The sequence below is a fragment of the Macaca fascicularis genome, chromosome 4, assembly GCF_037993035.2.
Source record: "Macaca fascicularis isolate 582-1 chromosome 4, T2T-MFA8v1.1".
Classification (NCBI taxonomy): Eukaryota; Metazoa; Chordata; class Mammalia; order Primates; family Cercopithecidae; genus Macaca; species Macaca fascicularis.
Window position 1 is genome coordinate 48,135,889 of NC_088378.1, and position 21,013 is coordinate 48,156,901.

Here is a 21,013-nt window from a genome sequence, read left to right on the forward strand (position 1 = left end):
AAGTATTTAAGGACTTGGAGAAAAGTACCAAATGCCTTTCATTGATGCAAACAAGCACATGCATTAGTTAGAATCTCACTTAGCGAGATTTCCTTTGTTCTGTTCTGGTATTAGTCTACTTGTAATATGGTGGTCTTTTTGTTGATATATACTATTTGTGGAATATATACTATTTTTATGGAATGCATGTGGTATTTTTGATACATGAATAAAATGTGTAATGATCAAATCAGGGTATTTAAGATATCTATCACCTCAAACATTTATTATTTATTTGAGTTGGGAACATTTGAAATCTTCTTTTCTAGTTATTTTGAAATATACAATATATTGTTGTTAACTGCAGTCACCCTACTGTGCTATCAAACACTAGAACTTACTATTTCTATCTAACTGTTTTATGTACCTACTAACCAACCTCTCCACCACCACCCTGCCACACACATACCCTTCCTGGCCTCTGGTAACTATCATTCTATTCCCTACCTCACTGAAAAAAACTTTTTTAGCTCCCACATATGAATGAGAACAAATATTTGTCTTTCAGTGTCTGGCTTAATTCATTTAACAATAATGACCTCTAGTTGCATACACATTGCTGCAAATGACAGGATGTCATTCTTTTTTATGGCTGAATAGTATTCTACTGAGTATATATACCACATTTTCTTTTTTTTCCAATTTTATTCACATTTTTTATTCATTCATCCATTAATGAACATTTAGATTGATTTCATATGTTGCTATGGTGAATAGTCTTGCCATAAACAAGAGGATATGGGTATCCCTTTGATATACTGATTTCCTTTCCTTTGAATAAATACCCAGTAGTGAGACTACTGGATTTTATGTTAGTTGTATTTTTAGTTTGTTGAGGAAACTTCATACTGTCTTCTGTAATGGCTGCACTAATTTACTTTCCAAACAACAGTGTATAATATAGAGTTTCCTTTTCTCTGCATCCTCACAAGCATCTGTTATTTTTTGTCTTTTTGATAAGAGCAATTCTAACAAGGGTAAGATGTCTTATTGCAGCTTGGATCGGCATTTCCCTGATAATTCATTATGTTGAACATTTTTTCCACATACCTGTTGTCCATTTTTAAGTCCTTTTTTCCCCCCCTTTAACCAGAGGTGAGAGAGGTATGTCTTCTTTTGAGAAATGCCTACTCAGATCCGTTGCCCACTTTTTCATGGGATTATTAGTTTTTTTGCTGTTAAGTTGTTTGAATTCCTCAGGTGTTTTTGTGTTGTGTTAGATAAAAAACACAAAAAGTTGTTTGAGTTCCTTGCTTGTTCTGAATATTAGTTCCTTGGCAGATGAATGGTTTGCAAATATTTTCTCTCATTCAGCATGTTGTCCTTCTCACTCTGTTGACTGCTTCCTTTGCTGCATAGAAGCTTTTTAGTTTACATAGTCCCATTTGTCTATTTTATTTTTGTTGGCTGTGCTTTTGAAGTCTTAGCCATACATTTTTTGCCTAGACCAATGTTTGAGAGCATTTTCCCTATTTTCTTTTAGCAATTTCATAGTTTTTAGGTCTTACGTTTAAGTCTTTAATCAATTTTGGGATGACTTTTGTATATTGTGAGACATAGGAATCTAATTTCATTTTTCTGTACTTGGATATCCAGTTTTCCCTGTGCCATTATTGACGAGTATGCCTTTCCTCAATTTATATTCTTGATGGCTTTGTTGGAAATCAGTTAGCTATAAATGCATGCATTTATTCCTGGAGTGTCTATTCTGTTTCATTGGTTTATGTGTCTGTTTTTATACCAATACCTTGCTGTTTTAGTTACTACAGCTTTTTAATATATTTTGAAATCAGGTATGTGATGCCTCCAGCTTTGTTTTTTTTACTCAGGAACACTATGGCTATTTGGGCTCTTTAACGGTTCTATAGAAATTTCAGGATTTTTTTGTATTTATATGAAGAATGTCATTGCTGTTTTGATCGGGATTACATTGAGTCTGTAGATTGCTTTGCATAGTATGGTCATTTTAACAATATTAATTCTTCTGAGTCATGAGCATGGGATATCTTTCCATTTGTTTGTGTCCTCTTAACATTCTTTCATCAGTGTTTTGAAGTTTTCCTCGTAAAGGTCTTTCACTTTCTTGGTTCAATTTACTCCTAAGTATTTTATTTTTCTTAGCTATTGTAAATGAGATTGTTTTCTTTTTTAGCCAGTTTATTATTGGCACATAGAAATGCTGCTGATTTTTATATGTTGATTTTGTATCCTGCAATTTTACTAAATTCATTTATTGGTTCTAAGAGTGTTTTTGGTGGAGTCTTTAGGTTATATACATGCATACACATATAAGTATATATGTATTTTTTTATATATATATCCATGTCTATATAGTACATACACACACACACACACACATACATATATCCATGTTATTTACAAAGAGGCACAGTTTTACTTCCTCTATTCCAATTTAGATGACATTTATTTATTTCTCCTGCCTGATTGCTCTGGCAAGGACTTCCGGTACTATGTTGAATAAAAATGATGACCCAATCTCTAAATAAATAATGAAAATGAAGTGGTGGAAGTGGATATCAAATATCTTGTTACAGTTCTTTCAGCTTTTCCCCATTTAGTATTATGTTAGCTATACATTTGTCAGATATGACCTTTATTATGCTGAGGTATGTTTCTTCTATGCCTAATTTGTTAAGAGTTGTAATCATGAAAGGAAGTTAAATTTTATAAAATTCCTTTTCTCTGTCTATTGAAATGATCATATTGTTTTTGTCCTTCATTCTGTTGTTGTGAGGTATCACATTTATTGACTTGCATGTGTTGAACCATCCTTTCATCTGATATATTATCCTTTTATGGTGCTGTTGGATTCACTTTGCTAGTATTTTGTTGAAGTTTTTTTGTGTCTGTGTTCGTCAGGGGTATTGGCCTGTAGTTTTCTATTTCCATTATGTTCTTGTCTGGTTTTGGTATCAGGGTAATACTGGCCTCACAGAATGAGTTCAGAAGAATTTCCTCCTTTGAATTTTCTGACATAGTGTGAGAATAATAGGTGTTAGTTTTTCTTTACAAGTTTGATAGCATTTGGAAGTAAAGCTATCCGGTGCTGAGCTTTTCTTTGTTGGGAGACTTTTTATTACTGATTCAATCTCATTACTTGTTATTTTATTTTTATTTATTTTTTTGAGACAGAAGATCGCTCTGTCGCCCAGGCTGGAGTGCAGTGGCACAATCTCCCCTCACTGCAAGCTCCACCTCCCAGGTTCATGCCATTCTCCTACCTCAGTCTACCGAGTAGCTGGGAGTACAGGCGCCCGCCACCATGCCCAGCTAATTTTATGTATTTTTAGTAGAGACGGGGTTTCACCATGTTAGCCAGGATGGTCTCAATCTCCTGACCTCGTGATCCACCCACCTGTGGCCTCTCAAAGTGCTGAGATTACAGTCATGAGCCACCCCACCCGGCACATTACTCGTTATTGGTCTGTTCAGGTTTTTCTTTCTGATTCATTGTTTTTTTTTTGTTTTGTTTTTTTGTTTTGTTTTGTTTTTTTGAGAGGGAGTTTCACTCTTGTTGCCCAGGCTGGAGTACAGTGACTCAATCTCGGCTCACAGCAATCTCCACCTCCCGGGTATAAGCAATTCTCCTGCCTCAGCCTCCCAAGTAGCTGGGATTACAGGCATGTGCCATCACACCAGGCTAATTTTTTTTTGTATTTTTAGTAGAGACAGGGTTTCTTCATGTTGGTCAGACTGGTCTCGAACTTCTGACCTCAGGTGATCCGCCCACCTTGGCCTCCCAAAGTGCTGGGATTACAGGCATGAGCCACGGTGCCCAGCCCTGATTCATTCTTGGTAGATTGTATGTGTCTAGGAATTTATCCATTTCCTCTAGCTTTTCTAATTTGTTAGCATATAGTTCTTTATAAGTCTCTAATGCTTTCTTGTATTTCTGTTGTATCAGTTGTAATGTCCCTTTTTGTTTGTGATTTTGCTAATTCACATCCTCTCTCTTATTTTCTTGGTTAGTCTAGCTAGTGATTTATCTATTTTGTCTTTTCAAAAAACTAACTTTTCATTCCATTGACCTTTGTATTATTTTTAAGTCTCTATTACATTTAATTCTGCTCTGATCTTTATTTTTTCTTTCCTTCTTCTAATTTTGGATTTGTTCTGCTCTTGCTTTTCTAGTTATTGAGGGGTATCATTAGCTTGATTATTTGAAATGTTTCTACTTCTTGATATAGGCATTTATTACTATGAAATTCCCTCTTAGCACTTCTTTTACTACATCCCATGGGTTTTGATATGTTGTGTTTCCATTTTCATTTGTCTCAAGACATTTATTTCCTTCTTTCTTCTTCATTGATCCAATGGCTGTTAAGCATGTTATTTAATTTCCAAGTATTTGTACGGTTTCCAAAGTTCCTGTTGTTATTGATTTCTAGTTTTATCCCATTGTGATCTGAAAGGTACTTGATATGATTTTGATTTTTTTTTAAATTTAAACTTGCTTTTTGGCCTAGCATATGGTCTACACAAGAGAATGTTTCATGTGTTGATGAGAAGAATGTGTATTCTGTCACTATTGGATAAAATATTCCATGCATGTCTTTTAGGTACATTGATCTGAAGTGCAGTTTAAATCTAATGTTTCTTTGTTGGTTTTCTGTCTTGATGATCTGCCTAATATGGAGAGTAGGGTGTTGAAGTCTTCAACTATTATTGTATTGGAGTCTATCTCTTCCTTTAGATCTAATAATATTCGCTATATATTGCTATATATTTGCTATATAAGCTAGAGGAACTGGATGTTCTGGTGTTAAGTTCATATATATTTGGAATTGTTATATCTTCTTGCTGAATGGATCCCTTTATCATTATACAGTGACCTTGTTTATTTATTTAAAATAGATTTAGGGGGTACAAATACAGCTTTGTTAAATGGGTATATTGCCTAGTGCTGAGGTCTGGGCTCCTAGCGTAACCATCACCTGAATAGTGTTTATTGTACCCATTAGGTAACTTTTCATCCCTCACCCGCCTCCCACCCTCCCACCTTTCCAAGTCTCTAATGCCTGTTATTCCAATCTGTATGTCCATGTGTGCATACTATTTATCTTTCACTTACAAGTGAGAACATGCAGTATTTTACTTTCTGTTTTTGATATTTTACTTAAGATAATGGCCTCCAAATCCATACATATAGCTGCAAAAGACATTATTTTATTTTTTCATGGATACATAGTATTCCATATATATATACCACATTTTCTTTATCCAATCATTCATTGATGGTTACTTAGGTTGATTCTGTGTCTCTTGTGACTAGTGCTGTGATAAACATGAGTGCATGTATCTTTTTCATAAAATGATTCTTTTCCTTTGGCTATATGCCCAGTAGTTGGATTGCTGGATCAAAGGGTAGTTCTATTTTTAATTCTTTGAGAAATCTCTATACTGTTTTCCACAGAGGTTGTCTAATTTACGTTTCTACCAACAGTATATAAATGTTCCCTTTTCTCTGCATCTTTCCCAACATCTGTTATGTTTTGACTTTTTAATAGTAGCCATTCTGACTGGTATAAGATGACATCTCATTATGGTTTAAATTTGCATTTCTCTGATGATTAGTTATGTTGAATATTTTTTCATCTGCTTGTTGGGCATTTTCATGTTTACTTTTGGAAAATGTCTGTCCATGATTCTTTGCTCACTTCCTAATCCTTTTGTTGTTGTTGTTGACTTGTTTGAATTCCTTGTAGATTCTAGATATTAGTCCCTTGTCAGATGCATAGTTTGCAAATATTTTCTTCCGACCTGTAGTTTGTCTGTTCATTGTCTATTTCTTTTGCTCTATAGAAGCATTAGTTTAAGTCCCATTTGTCTATATTTGTTATTGGTGCATTTGCTTTGAAATCTTAGTCTTGAATTCTTTGCATAGGCCAATGTCCAGAAGAATTTTTCCTAGGTTTTCTTCTAGAATTTTTAGTTTCACATCGTACGTTTCAGTCTTTAACTCATCTTAATTTTTGTATATAGTGACGGATAAATCCAGTTTCATTGTTTTGCATGTGGCTATGCAGTTTTCCCAGCACCCTTTATTGAGTAGGGTGTCCTTTCTCTGATGTATGTTTTTGTTAACTTTGTTAAATATCAGTTGGCTATAGGTATGTGGTTTTATTTCTGGTGTAGCAGGAAGAGCCACAGACAAAACCCCTCAGACACCGAGTTAAAGAAGGAAGTGGTTTCTTCAGCTGGGAGCATTGGCAAGACTCCTGTGTCAAGAGCCGAGCTCCCCGAGTGAGCAATTCCTGTCCCTTTTAAGGGCTTGCAACTCTAAGGGGGTCCGTGTGAAAGGGTTGTGATTGATTGAGCAAGCAGGGGGTATGTGACTGGGGGCTGCATACACCGGCAATTAGAAAGGAAATGAACAGGACAGAGATCTTCACAGTGCCTTTTTAATGCAAATAACCGGTTAGGTCAGGGGTAGATCTTTAACTTCCAGGCCCAGGGTATGGCGCCGGGCTGTCTGCTTGTGGATTTCATTTCTGCCTTTTAGTTTTTACTTCTTCTTTCTTTGGAGGCAGAAATTGGGCATAAGACAATATGAGGGGTGGTCTCCTCCCTTACTGGGTCCTCTATTCTGTCTGTTGATCTATATGTCTATGTTTATACCAGTACCATGCTGTTTGATTACTATAGACTTGTAGTATAATTTGGAGTTAGGAAATGTGATGCCTGCTTTCACTAACTGGGTTCTTTTCAGTTCCATATGAAGTTTAGGATTTTTTTTTCTAATTCTGTGAAAAATGTCATTGTTATTTTGATAGGAATTATATTGAGTCTGTAGATTGCTTTGGGCAATATGGTCATTTTAACAATATTGATTCTTCTAATCTATGAGAATGGAATGTTTTTCCATTTACTTGTGTCCTCTTAACTCTCATCAGTATCTTGTAGTTTTCCTTATAGGCATCTATTACTCCTTGGTTAAATGTATTCCCAGAATTGTTTTCTTTTTCTTTTCTTTTTTTTTTGACTATTAGAAATGGGATTGACTTTTGGTTTGGTTCTTAGCGTGATTATTATTGCTGTATAGAAATGCTACTGATTTTTCTATTGATACATATTTAGAAATTATTTTAGAGAAAGATGTGGCTCTTCTTGCATTCCTAAAAGATTCTAATGTTCAGATGGGAAATGAGTGTATAGCCTAGTCAGCAAATATGTACTGGTGGCTGTTTTCTGGAGGCTTTTGTTATATGAGTGATAAATATACTGGAAGGTACTGCCAAGAAGCTGCTTCTCCAAGATCTTTGTACAGAGACTAATGTCACGATGAGCATGTAGTTCTGGGATCTAGACCTGCATTGCTTTGTATATTTAGTAGTGGATTGCATTAGTACAGCTTTGCTGGTGTGGGCTCTACTTTACTTCTAGATCCAGTGGATTTTCATCAAGTTAAGCATTTTACCTTCACTAGCATTCCATTCTTTACCTAATTTACTTATGTAGCAAACCTGTTGAGCATCAAAGTGTCAGTTGCGGATTCTTTGGCAGAAGTAAAACCAGTTTATGTTTCAGTAAAACTAACACTGAAAGCTCTTTCTATTCCTATCCTTTGAGAGTTTGATCCACAATTTCCTTGTTATTGCTCCTTCATAAAACACTGAGTAGAAAGGAGGCTTCTTAGGACAGAGGGGACTTGTTCCTTTTTTATTTTTTAACAAAAAAGAACCTCTGAGAATCCTGTCCCCTACGATGTGGTCAGGGGGTGCTGTGGTGTGCGCATATCCATAAACTCGTGTATCTCCATACCTAACAGCGCTGCTGGGCTCAAGGGAAAAGAATACTGTCAGCAGAATGAATCCATTGTCACGTAGACAACCTCAAGCAGGGAAGGAAGCTTATTCTTCCGTAAGGCTTAGCAAAGTCTTCTCATATGAGAGCTAGCAAAGAATTTGAAGATCCAAAATATCAGGGTCCATTTTGAAAGCTGGGGCAATAGTGGAGGGGGTGTCGAAAGTCCTAGTGTATAAAAGGTGGGTTACCTGAGGTACAGTCCAAAGTCCATGAGTAAACAGAGGCTAGGGGCAGAGGAAAGAAGACACCTGAGGGAGCCCCTGTTTTCCTTATTTGGTTCAGGCCAGAGAGTGGGTATTTGTCTATAGCTACCCTACCCTTACTACCCTCCCCACAACACTCCCCCACCTCTCACCAAAAAAGAAAAACAAAGGAAGAATAGAAACTTTTGAACCCATGTGGGGATTTCACAATTATGTCTTCTTTTCTTGGTAATGTTCTGCTTTGACATAATAACAAGTCTGTTTGTGTTTGCAAAGGATTAGCTATGGACCCTGCTTCTGGAGCAAAACTCAGACAAGGATTTAGTAAATCTTCTAAAAAAGATTAACTCCTAGAAGCCAGGTAAGAAAAAAAAAATCACCTCTAATCCAGGTGTTCCTGGTCAGTTAATGACTTTTAAGAGAACGGATGCATAGTAGGCAAACTGAAGAGACGTTTGGACAAACTCCAGATTGAGTTAACAAAATGTATGCTCTTGAAACTGACTCTTCTGTTAAACATACAGTTCAAAGAGGATATTCAGTTTTTGATTTATGACTTAATAGGAAAGGGGAATGATCCTTCACTTTTGACCGGAAAGGTTATTGCCTTGTCCCTTTTTCTAAGTACCTTACCTTCAAAAAGAATAGTTCCCTGAGAGTGTGAATTGTTTGTAAAACAATTAAAAGTCTAAAGAGGCCTATATTATTTAGCATTCTCAATGTGGAAACAATGACGTTCTAAAGTAAATGCCTCTTCTTTCTGCTTTCAGGCTGGCTCCCTGAAACCCATCAGCCTGGATAGCTGCATACCCCAGAATGCCACCTAAGGGGAGGGAACGGTAGATGTGACATCGGTTTATATACCCTTGATTCTTCTTGAAGCATCACTTAGAACAAGTAAAACTAGCTTCAAATTTTTATTTACTCCCTTTGAATTTTTCAAAACAAAAGCATGAAACACATCAACCTGTATAATGCATGATTCAAATTCACTTGATGTTTTTTAATTGGACATTTGATGGGTTTTTAAGACAATGTTGCTTTGATATTAGAACCTTTTTAGTAGACTAGTAATTGGAGTACTAACATTATTTACTTACTTGGAAAATCTTTCTTTAACTAGCTTCATTTTATGTACTAGCTGTGAAATCTCAGTTTTGATATTGGCATCTAGTAAGTATTAAATTATAGCTATTATACTTATTTTAAATGTTTATGTATATACTGTGTAGAAGTGTCTTACATATACCAGTCACACAGACCATATTTGGGGGGAAACACTGAAGTGGAGGAGAAAAGATTACCAAAATCTTCCATACTGTGGGAAGAATGTTCTCAGTGGCCTCAAGCCATTTATTTATCATGGCCAAATCAGAAGCTATCTATTCATTTCGTTAGCATTGATTTATACAGAACTCTGTTGGGAGGTGACCCTCTCTTCTCTTTGCAGTCTTTTTTTTTGGGGGGGGGGGGACAGGATCTCAGTCTGTCACCCAGGCTGCGGTTGTGCGATCTTGGCTCAAGCAGTACCTTCCACCTCAGCCTCCCGGGTAGCTGGAACCACAGACTTGCGCCACCACAACCGGCTAATTTTTTATATTTTTTGTAGAGATGGGGTTTCGCTATTGGCCAAGCTAGTCTTGAATTCTTGAGCTCAAGCCATCTGCCTGCCTTGGCCTCCCAAAGTGCTGGGATTACTGGCATGAGCCACTGTGCCCAGCCTCTTTGCAATCTTAAGGGTCAATAGATCTCTTTTTGTAGAATGAGTTGTACTTATACTTTTAAATCCAAGACCTTTTTCTTAACCTCGTAAAATTTTAATTAGGACAATTAAACCGTTTCTTTCTGTCCAAAGGTAAGTAGGAGAATCCCAGCCTACCTCAGCTTCTAATGCAGAATATCTGAAATTCTTATGCTCTGTATTTTGGGGACCAAACTCCAAATGTTATGTTCTGTTTTCAGGAAAATCAAGTATGTGTTGTGGAACTGACAGGAGACAGTAGTAAGCCATGTAAAAGTATCTGTGGAAGCTTCTGTAAATGGATGTCAGGAGGTTTTAGCTGAGATGAGCTACTCCTTTTTCCCCTTTTGCTCTGGGAGATTGCTTTGCCTCTGAGAACAAAGAGGGGATATGGGAACTGACTTAAACATCCCCAAGCAGTGGACTCCTACTAATGGAATAACTTACATCACTTTGTCTCATTTCCTCCCTGTGGGTTTCATTGTAGTTTAAAGACCCAGGTCTGTCTGGCAGCTGGGTCTCACAGATTAAGCTTCCTTCTCAGTTCCAACCCTGGGTAGCAGTTTGCCCCTTAAGTGGTCATCAGCATCATTGTTAAGGACTGTGAGTGGGTCAGGTTTTTCTCACGTTTGACCAATAGGCTTCTTGGATAGACAGATAAATTCATCTTCCCTTTCTCTACCTACCCCACCCTATTTAGTGGTAAAATAAACAGAAATAGGCCTGTCAGATTTAAGGAGCATAATACTTTGAGGAAATCCCAATAAGAAATAAGTACATTTCTAATTTGGCTAGAAATTAATGGTAAACACCATTGTAAAAGTGGATCATGGTAGCCCAGGTTAGACTAAACTCTGGTAGATAGTAGTATTCTGATCTATACATTAGAAATAAATTATGTCATATTATAGACTGATTTAAAATATTGTACAGTATTTTTAGAAATAAGATCTTAGCACTGTGAATTTAACAGAAGCATATAAGCTTCTATCTTAAGTCATAATTATTTTACTCAAAAAAAGTGAAGTTTCTAATAGATGCTCAGTAGAAGTCCAAACAGTAGTTTCTGTGGGGGAAGTAATGACCAGGAGGGGGCAGGAGGGGGCAGGAGGGGGCAGGAGGGAGCCAGGTGGAGCCGGAAGTGTTTTCTGTCTTGATCTGAGTGTATGTAGTTCATGTTGACACAGGTGGAGCGGTATGAAAAATTAATCAAGCCAAATTGCAAGATTTGAAAAGTTTATTATATGTAAGATATATGTTTATGGAAAAGAAAGCCTCTAAAAACATAAGACAATGGAGCTTTAAAAAAGGTTAGGTTTTACATCTTTAAAACTCATTAATAAGATACCAAATTCAAGAGATTATAGTTACATTGTAAAACATAATCCTCTTTGAATAAAAGCTAATAAGGACAAACTGATGAATTACAAATGCACTTATTTATTGGTGATTAAAAACAATACTTAAGAAGTTAAGCAGCTTGAGTAGTAGTTTAAGCTAGACAGAGCAAAGAAAATTCTTGTTTAATATATATATTTTTAATTCCAGTAATATTTTCTTAAATTCCTGTTAAAAATATAATCAATATTATAGTCAGCAAAATGCCTTTGACTGACGCCTGGATTATTTTACCACTTAACCTGGTTACACAGTGATTTTTCTTTCTGTTAGATGTAGCTGACAACCAGTTTAGTCTTTAAGATAAATGAAGTGATAACTCACATTGCAGCATCTTGTGGAAAATATTCAAACTACATTTAAAATGCTTCTGTAAAATGGAGAACTCTATTGCTCCACAAGAAATTGTATATGTAAAACTACAGGTTGGCTATGGTAATAGCAACTAAACTACATCCAACCCTGAAGGTAGAAAAATCCCTGAAAAGAAATACACAGCCTAGTCATAATATATCATATAAAGGTTATTTTCTTATTTTTAAAATTCTCCCAGTTTGGAGAGATCCAAACCTTTCCATAGTTCCCTTACTAGGCAGTGCCACATAAAGTTATTTAGTTAACATTATGATCATGGCTTACGATTAAATTCCATATGACAAACACTTATATATAGCAGCCGTCATTTTGGATGTTGGTTATGACAATATTTGCAGTTTGATTACAGAACACGCGTTCATTAAATTTGGTACAAAGCATGAACACTCAGGACAGATTGGCACAATACATGCAGTTCGAGAATTCTCTTATCTCAAGCCAGTCATCACTGAATAAGCCATAGTCTCAGTTCCGTTTTCCAAATCTTTCTCATATTGTAACTGACATTTAAAATGCTTCTTAAAACATCTTCCAGAATACGAAAAATACACTTTAAAAATCATTTATCTGAATGCATGATGGAAATGAGGCAGGATGGCAGAGCCAGTGCCAGCTGAGAACACATGAGGGATGGGGGGCAGGGGGAGCTGGCCCAGGCTCACAGTGCCCATGGCAAGTGGGGGTTCTTGCTGCTGCTGCCCCAGACAGCTTAACCTGTGGGGCAGAGATTCCCCAGGCCCCAGGGCAAGAGTGCTATTCCCAAAGGTATTTTGGGTAGCAGGAGGGGGCAGCTGCCAGAAGCCCAACAGGGGGGACAGGTCCAGAGAGGCAGGTATTGTTAGGTTCACAGCATCTGCAGGCAGCTCCTTGGGCAGGTTTATTTTACCAGCATTTCCCTTAGCCAGATCAAAACCTGGGTTGAGCTTTTGAGGTGACTGAGGCTCTTGCAGAGGCAAGTCCTCAAACAAACTGATATTGCAAAAACCTTTAGTATCTGCTTTGAGAGGCAGGCTTGCAAGTGGGGAGTATGAGGTAGAAGTGGTGTTGTACTTGTGATTGGGAAGGGGTGGCGGAGGAGAGCTAGGGGATACCGAGGGGTGGAGGGAGGCCAGGGACTCTGGCAGCGGCTGCATAGGCTGCGCGGCTTGTTCTGGGGGACTGAGGGTGAGGCTATGGACCTCAGCTGGCAAGCTACTTGCAAGCCCGTTCTGGGCAGAAGCTCCTAAAGGGAAAGGAGGCAAGGCAGCAGCCTTCAGTTGGAATGAAGTCGAGATGGTGTGGAAGGTGCTCAGAAGGTCTCCGGTCTGCAAGCTCTCTTTCATCAGCTCTTGTGAGTGGGTCTTCTTGGTATGCCGGGTAAGGTGATCCTTGCGCCCAAATCTCTGGGCACAGAACTGGCACAGGAAGTCCTTGCATCCTGTGTGGACCACCAGGTGGCGTCGCACATCCTTCCGGGTGTAGAAGCATCTTTCACAGTGGTCGCACTGGTGCTTCTTTTCCTTGGTTGCGCTAGGGGGCTTCTCTTCCGCATGGGATTTGAGGTGATCCAGTAGCACCTCGGTGCTCCCTAGCTCCAGGGCACAGACCCCACAGGTGAGGTCCCCACTGCTGGCCGCATGGAGGGCCAGGTGCCTCTTATAGCCCAGCATGGTGTTGTACTTCTTCCCACACTCCTCACACCCAAAGGCCATTTTGTTGGGGTCGTGGGTCTGGAGGTGGTTTTTCAGGTGGTCTTTCCGGTTGAACGTCTTCTCACAATGAGCACACTGGTGAGATTTCTGGGGAGAATGGGTAGCCATATGCCTAGGAGCAGAAGGAGAAATTTCACAATACAGAGTTGTTTTAAAGAGCTGAAGAAAGGTGTAGAAACAATATTATATCAAAATGTTAATAGTTTTCTCTGGGTCTTGGTATAATTTTCAAAATTCTTTCTCATATTTTCCAAATATATAAACTTTTATAATTAAAAAAGCAAGCAATACTAAAGCCATAATACATTTTTCACACCTATAAAACGTTTTATGAGACAGGATCTCACTCTTTTCCCCAGGCTGGAGTGTGGTGGTCCGATCATGGCTCACTGCAGCCTCAACCTCCTGGGCTCAAGCAGTCTTCCCACCTTAGCCTCTCAAATAGCTGGAACTACAGGCACACACCACCAGGCCTGGCCAATTTTTAAAATTTTTCATTTCTTATTTTTTTTGTAGAGACAAGGTCTCACTATGCCCATGCTGGTCTCAAACTCCTGGGCTCAAGTGATCCTCCCGCCTTGGCCTCCCAAAGTGTTGGGATTACAGACAAGAATCACCCTGCCTGGCCAGAATATTCTTTAAGAGAACATGTTTTTTTAAATGTATACAGATTTCTAAACAAAGTATGCAAGTATTTAAAAATATGTGACCATGAAAAATCTTTTTCAGGAAGGGGTTAAAGGGGTCTTTTGTACTCTGGAAATTCAAGTGACTCAATTTGCCTGCTACCCAGAACCACATAAAGCCCCAGTTTTAGGTTATCACTCCTAGTTCCTATGTTTCTGTTGTTTGAGACAGAAAGTTCAGGCCATGGACAGGTAACTCTTAGGAGCCTCTTAAAAAGTCCATCCTTAAGCTCAGAAAAGTGTCTAATAGGACTGTGAACATCAGCCTGCTGCCTGTGCTTTCAGCCTCAGCCTCTGCCCACCGTGAGATCTCACCACTGTCTTGATTTCCTTCATTCAAAGCTTGCCTATCAGCTCTTATCTCTGATGCTGCTGCCTGTCTCCATTACTTCAAATTTTCCCTCTAAGACACCTTCGACTTACTTCTTAAAGGTCACTGGTAATTTAATTGGTAAAATTCAAAAAGACTTTCTTCTTTAAATATGAAGCTGCTACTCCTAATAAGAGTTGTAAGTCTGTCTTCAACAATGGCTCAGGGACAAGCCATAGTCCATCTAGTCAATTTGGAATTTCAAAATAGCTATTTTATGTTTGTGAGGAAGAAATTGTTATGGAAAGCCACCACAATTCCATCTTTTTCACAGTTCCACTGAATTGCTAACATCTCAACTCAACATTGGCTTTTAAAAGCTCAGTGCATAAGGAAACCCTGAGTTTGTCATCCTTGAGCTTTAAAAGGGTTCATTTTAATAACTAAAACACAGAGCACTATATGTTAGCATCTCCTATAAAACAATCCTTCATTACAACTTGTAGCTTCATATCCCTCAGGGTTACCTCCTTTACAGGTTTTGTCTTGAGAGGCTAAAGCTTGTCCTGACTGACAATTTAAGTGCAGTTGTACCCTGTGAGCTTTCACGTTAGATACAAAAGAATTTCTAACAACTCATTCCGTAAAAGAGATAGGATCTCTTTAAGACAGTATGTTTAAGTCAAAAGTATGCTTAATTACACCTTTCAGCCAACATCTGCCCTATACTGTTTATTCCTGCTCCTCTTGTGGAGCCAGAATTGGTGAGGGGTCTACAACAGCAGCTGTTGAGTGGAGGCCCCCACCTAGAGGCCGACTGGAAGCCAGTTCAAAAAATATAAAGCTAATCTGAATCAAACTGTCATTTTCTTAAAAATAAAGTACAACCTCATGCCTCCCTCCTGTCTCTCATTAAAAATAAAAAAATAAAAAAGCCTGCTGTGTGCATCCCTTCCCTTCCCTCCAGGACACCACGGCTGGTTCGCACATAAATGATAACATGGTGGGTACTGTAAGGCAGGGACAGGAACCAACACTATGGGCATCTGAGAAATCAGATTGTGCTAGTGTCTCCACGTTCTAGGTCTATCTAAATAAATGCACAGGTTGGAGAAAGGGTTTTTAGAGCATGTTAGAGGGCAAATAGCCATGTTGTTCTACAAGATATCTATATGTATATATATATCACAGGAATAAATATGAAGTGGGGCTGGCTTACACACTTGGTATTTAAACCTTTTTTTTTTTTTTTTCTTGGCCCAGTACTGGTGACCCACAGCTCTCGAGTCAGTTTGTACCTCTCTCTTTTCTTTCATTATAGAGGATTTTCATTTGATTTGATTTCATTTATCACCCATGGGTAGATCAATACCAGGTTAATGACTTCACCTGGTTATCTCCTACCCACTCTTTCCTGTCCTGTACCTGTACTACCTGTAAGTGGGGTGCAAGCTGACACCCCAGTAGTACTTGAACAAGACCACTGCCTTCCAAACTTCACTAGCTCCCACACTTCTGAATTTCTTGACTCTTTCCCTTGCCTGGCATCTACTTCTTTCCCTTTTAATTTATCCCTTACTTACTTATGCAACAATCCTGATCTAGAACATTCTCATCCTGTAGCTGAAATTACTTCAACGACTTGTTTCTTTCCCTCAGTTTTTCATCTTACCTTATAACCCATGAAAACAGCTTTAATATGTCCTAGAGTCAGTACCCAATGCCACCATATTTGGGTATCATCTGGATCATATCAGTGATCTTAGAATTATTTAGAGGTTGATTGCTCACATTAGGACCTCCAACCTTGCCAAATCATCTTTTCTTGCCTGTTGCTGTCTCTAACTGGTTTCATTATTTGCTGCACTGGAACCCACATTATGTTTTCTGGTTAATCAAGTCAGTTATTTTTTCCTTCAACCTCTGTTGCCCCATCTTTTTTTCTTTTTTTTGAGATGGAGTTTCGCCCTGTCATCAGGCCGGAAAGTGCAGTGGCTCGATGTCAGCTCACTGCAACCTCCGCCTCCCAGGTTTAAGTGATCCTCCTGCCTCAGCCTCCCGAGTAGTCGGGACTACAGGCGTGCACCACCACGCCCAGCTAATTTTTTATATTTTTAGTAGAGACAGGGTTTCACCATGTTGACCAGGATGGTCTCTATCTGTTGACCTCATAATCCACCCACCTCGGTCTCCCAAAGTACTGGGATTACAGGTATCATCCTTTTTTTAAAAGCAAAACCGAAAGCATCCTGCCATCTCACACTCTTCCAGTCCTTTATTATATCACTGCTTCAGGCAAGAGAGGCAAGACATGCTGGGGGCTGAGGTAGGGAAGGCAGTTCGTACATAAAGTACACTGACAGCTCCCCTTTTTGCCTCTCTTTACGCCCTTAACTGAACAAGCCATTTTCCTTGCTCAGAACAACTACCTTCTAAACATGACTTAAGACTTCTTTTTCAGTGCAGTTTACCATAGTAAATTATTTCTCGGAACATGCAGGATACTGATTCTACCTGTCATACCCAAATACACGTATACTCAAGTCCTGCGGTCCACCCTGTGGACCACGTGTGTATGAAAAGTCAGCCTTCAGTATACACAGGTTTCACACCCTGCAAATACTGTCCTTTCAATCTGCATTTGGTTGAAAAATATTTGTGTATAAGTGGACCTGCGCAGCTCAAACTCACGTTGTTCAAGGGTCAACTGTAATTCCAATAGTTCTACCCCACTAATGCTTCTTTTCTAAACATTGGTCTCTTGTATGTGTCTCAGTCTTTATCTACAGTTTTAGTGTCCTCACTGTGACTCAGCTACAGCCAGCGCTGCTCTCATGTTTGGATAAGGACCCTTACCCTACGCACACGCAAGAAGCTTCATGCAAAACAGGGAGCCTCTGCAACAAAATCATGCACATGATCGGCACTCAGTACTTCTGCTCGTGACAGCTAGAGGGGGGCCCATGTACAGAAGACATTTGAATTTTAAAATACGTAAGCATTTGCAGGCTAACTTTTAAAACCAACTTATTACATTACATTATGTATAACAGTGGTATTCTTAAGGGCCAGGAGCATAATTTCCATCTTTTCATTCTTTCAAGTGCCTTCCTCCAGGGTCACTCCAAGATTTCATAATGTCTATGGTAGTACCAGTCAGATGCAAAGTCTGACTTGCTAAAGCCTGGCTCTCTCCAGGCGTTTGTATGTGAACAGTCAAAGTTGAAACTTCAAAGTTTATTTCATGAAATTAAGGGCAAATGGTGCATTTTCCTTAACCAAGTATCAAAAGCAGCGCGTATGAGTGGGCGTGGTATGTGTGTGGCTCTGAGTGCACAGACACAACACACACCATGCTCATTACCAGTTCCGGTACTGTGCAGCACAGCCACTGCATGTACACGGAGCCTTCCTGTGATATTAAAAAGATCCTCTGGGGGCAGAAACTACATCAAATGTATTCATATCCCTCATGGAAGTAGGTACCTAACAGGCATTCAATAAATAACTTAGATTAAATGTGATTTTTTTTTTAAAGACTCGTCCACTAAAACAGTGCTTTTTATCCTTGGTGTGTCATGGATGCCTTTAAAACTTTGATTAGATGCACATGCTCCTCATCTGCATACCACCTGAACTCCACTTACTAGGGTGGCTTTCTACCCAAGCTGAGAAACTGTGTTCTAAACATTTAAACTTGGAGATGTCTCCTCCTAGCTTCACTCTCAGGACCCGGACCAGCTCCCTACATTTCATCCCTGGACTCTGAGAGCAGGTTTCAAATCAGCCTACCTGCCACTTCTTCAAATTATTATCAGAGTCCTCTTTCTAGGATACTAAACAAATCATATTACTTCACTACTTACACACTTGAATGAGACAAACCCTCTCAGACAGAGGTAAGGCCTGCTATATGTGGCTTCCTTCCTGCCTGCACTTTTAGCCTCATCTGCTCCTCCGCGGGTAGTACCCTCTGAACATGGGTGCTTTAAGGCCAAGACTTACGGCTTTCCCAGAACATCCTCTCTGCCTCCTCCTCTTTCATTGTGTCACAGCTTAAAGATTGTCCCCATCTGAGAAGCCTTCCCAGGTTTCATCAGGCAGTGAAGAACAACTTCTTCCACCTGTATAGCTCTGTCAGAGCAGTGAGGTTGTGTTTTAATTGTGTTGTCCTATTTCTCCAGCCATGGGGAGAGGCCTGGTATATTGTAGGTGCATAAGAAATCTCTATTGAAAGAATGAACTGACGCTACGTAACAAGACTGTCACATAAAACCACAGGAATCACTGGATGCAGATTTAAAGAATCCCTCAAAGGCTAAAATGCATCCGGATCCTGTGTCCCTTTCCCCTTGCATCGTGTGGTCTGAGGGCTAGAAAAGCCATTTAAACATACTTCTAAAAGTGCATACCTTTGCTAAAGCCTCTCACCTCATCAATTTATATCTGGAAACAAACGCTTTGCCACAGTCAGGCTGCACGCACTTGTACGGCCGCTCCCTGGAGTGGGAATAATTGTGAATCGTGAACTTCTCCAGGGTGAGGAACGTCTTGCCACATAATTGGCAGGGGAACGTGGCCATGGGCTTTGCTTCTCACACCTTCCTTTTCAGATGTGCTGACCAAATGCTGTGCCATTTAAGCACAAACAGAAGGATGGTGCTGGGCACATCAGCAGAGTCCCTGCAGCTGAACTCCAGACCACGGGAAAGGCAGCATCGTGGGCCTGGTTCTACCCAGACATGGGCCTCTCAGCTGTCACTAGCTTTGCTTCCTGCTTTCACACATCCCAGTTTACATGCAGTCTCAAGCTGGGGGGAGAAAGTCTGAGGCACAGGTGCGATTCAGGAGCAGAAAGGTAATCTGCATCACTATAGCTGGGGCATGTCCTGGGTCCCCGGATTGGCTGTGGAGAGAAGAGGAACAGTTTTCTTGCATTAGCCATTTGAAAACAATGCTTTTCCTCCCTGACCGCTTCAGAATCAACTACCCACAATCACCACGTTCCTTTAAATGGTGCTCATGGAACATAATTCTCCCTGCGAGAGGGCCGTCTGCATATAAATCTACACATCTGGCTTCTGAGAGTGTGAGGAGTCAAGCACTGATGGCCAGTGGAGCACACTTTTCCTCTCATAAGGACAGTTCTTTCCACAGATCCAGTATTGTCTATTTCAGGTCACTGTGAAGCTCAGTTGACCAAAGAGGAAAACAACAACAACAACAACAACAACAAAAACCTCCCTCAGTGTGTTCAAGTGTTTTTACTGGTCCATAAACAAAAATCACCCACGCTTATTCAAACCATGGGCTCTTCCTCGTCACTCATTGTTGGCATAACATTAGTTGCTTATCACACCTGTTTAAACTTCCAGAGGATAAGAAATAATTTGTATACACCTAAGTTAATTTGTTTGTAAGATTACTCTGCAGAAGGGCTGATATAAACAGAATGTGCATAAAGCTAGTCTGTCTGGTTGCACTGATGTGGCACAAAGCTGATAGCTCAGGAACCAGCTCAGGCCACATTCAGATTTGTAGGCACCATCCTCTAGTAAGTTCTACTAATCTCTTCCTCTTTTGTTTATGGACCTTTCTTCATTCCCTGGCCCTACCCTGGAGGGCCCATCCAGCTACCACTTCCAGGAGGTGGGCCTACTGCCTCCTCAAACCCAACTTGTCTCAAACCCAAATCATGATCACCCTTCTGACTCAGCCACAGTCACCAAAAACCATGTTCTTTTTCTACCAATTGGCCATCATTGGAGGAACCTGAAGTGTCTGAGGCTACATCATGAACAATACTTCACTTACTAGGGTGGCTTTCCAGCCGAGCTGAGAAACTGTTCCAAAAACTTACACTTGGAGATGTCTCCTCCTAGCTGCACTCTCAGGACCTGGACTAGCCCCCTACATTTCATCCCTGGACTCTGACAGCAGGTTTCAAATTGGCCTCTACCTGCCACTACCTGCCAGTGTAAGGCCCTGGATCACTATCACCCTGTGCTATTCTAGAGAGAGATTCTCAGGTGGGTAAATGCTCACCTTTCAAGTGCCAATACTTAAAAAAATTAAGAGTACTGTATGCTTAGGTGAAGTACACTTGAGTAGCTTTTGTCCACAGGCCAGCATTTGCTGAACTTTGCCAGTAAGCAGAGCACTCATGGTAAGCTGACCAATTGCAGTGAGTCTTTAAAACCCTCCCTGCTCCTTGCAGTCATTTATTGCCATGTCTCTAGAGTTGCTCTTTATTGTTAAAAGTTAATTTTTACTTACCTTTTTGGTTACTTTCAGATCAGAAAGTATGAGTCTAACTAGATGAAACTTTATTGCAATAACAGTTTAAGCATGTTTAAATATAGTATTACGTAGTACACAGGCATAACCAAACACATACTCCTTTTCTAACCAGCAAAAATTCCAGGAAACTTGTAGAGTTCCTCATCTTCTGTTGTAGATGTTTTCAGTGTCTGGACAGAGTTCACAGTGCCAAGCAAATGCCCTTCACCATCCTGCCCCACCCACTTGGAAACTTGAAAGCTGACTTAGGCACCTTTGGTCAGCACTAATCCAAACCAGGGGACACACAGGCATCCTCGGCCAGCACCTTGGCACCACGCCTTCTTTCTGATGGCTTTGATTCTAGCAGCACGCACAACCTCTGCAATTATGTGTGACTTTAACTAACTACCTGTCTTGGCTCTGTCCAAACCCCTTTCCCCCAACCCTTGGTTCCCTTCCAG

General features: G+C 39.8%; 2 protein-coding genes across 51 annotated transcripts in view; one reads left to right on the plus strand and one right to left on the minus strand.

Annotated features, from left to right (window-relative positions):
* Window positions 1-9,170, plus strand: part of ZC2HC1B (zinc finger C2HC-type containing 1B) — a 65,641-nt gene extending 56,471 nt beyond the window's left edge. The window contains exons 7-8 of the mRNA XM_065543499.2: window positions 8,346-8,430; window positions 8,840-9,170. Coding sequence (XP_065399571.1) covers window positions 8,346-8,416 — 71 coding nt within the window. The 3' untranslated portion in view covers window positions 8,417-8,430; window positions 8,840-9,170. The remainder of the gene's footprint in view (window positions 1-8,345; window positions 8,431-8,839) is intronic.
* A 1,859-nt stretch (window positions 9,171-11,029) lies between these two features.
* Window positions 11,030-21,013, minus strand: part of PLAGL1 (PLAG1 like zinc finger 1) — a 65,762-nt gene continuing 55,778 nt past the window's right edge. For 30 of the 50 annotated variants that reach the window (XM_005552017.4, XM_045391418.2, XM_005552020.4 and 27 more), the window contains 2 exons: window positions 18,702-19,176; window positions 11,030-13,386 (listed from right to left, as the gene is read on the minus strand). In XM_005552017.4, coding sequence (XP_005552074.1) covers window positions 12,147-13,386; window positions 18,702-18,853 — 1,392 coding nt within the window. In that variant the 5' untranslated portion in view covers window positions 18,854-19,176 and the 3' untranslated portion in view covers window positions 11,030-12,146. The remainder of the gene's footprint in view (window positions 13,387-18,701; window positions 19,177-21,013) is intronic. The other 20 variants (XM_074037189.1, XM_074037193.1, XM_065543534.1 and 17 more) reach the window with 1 other exon arrangement.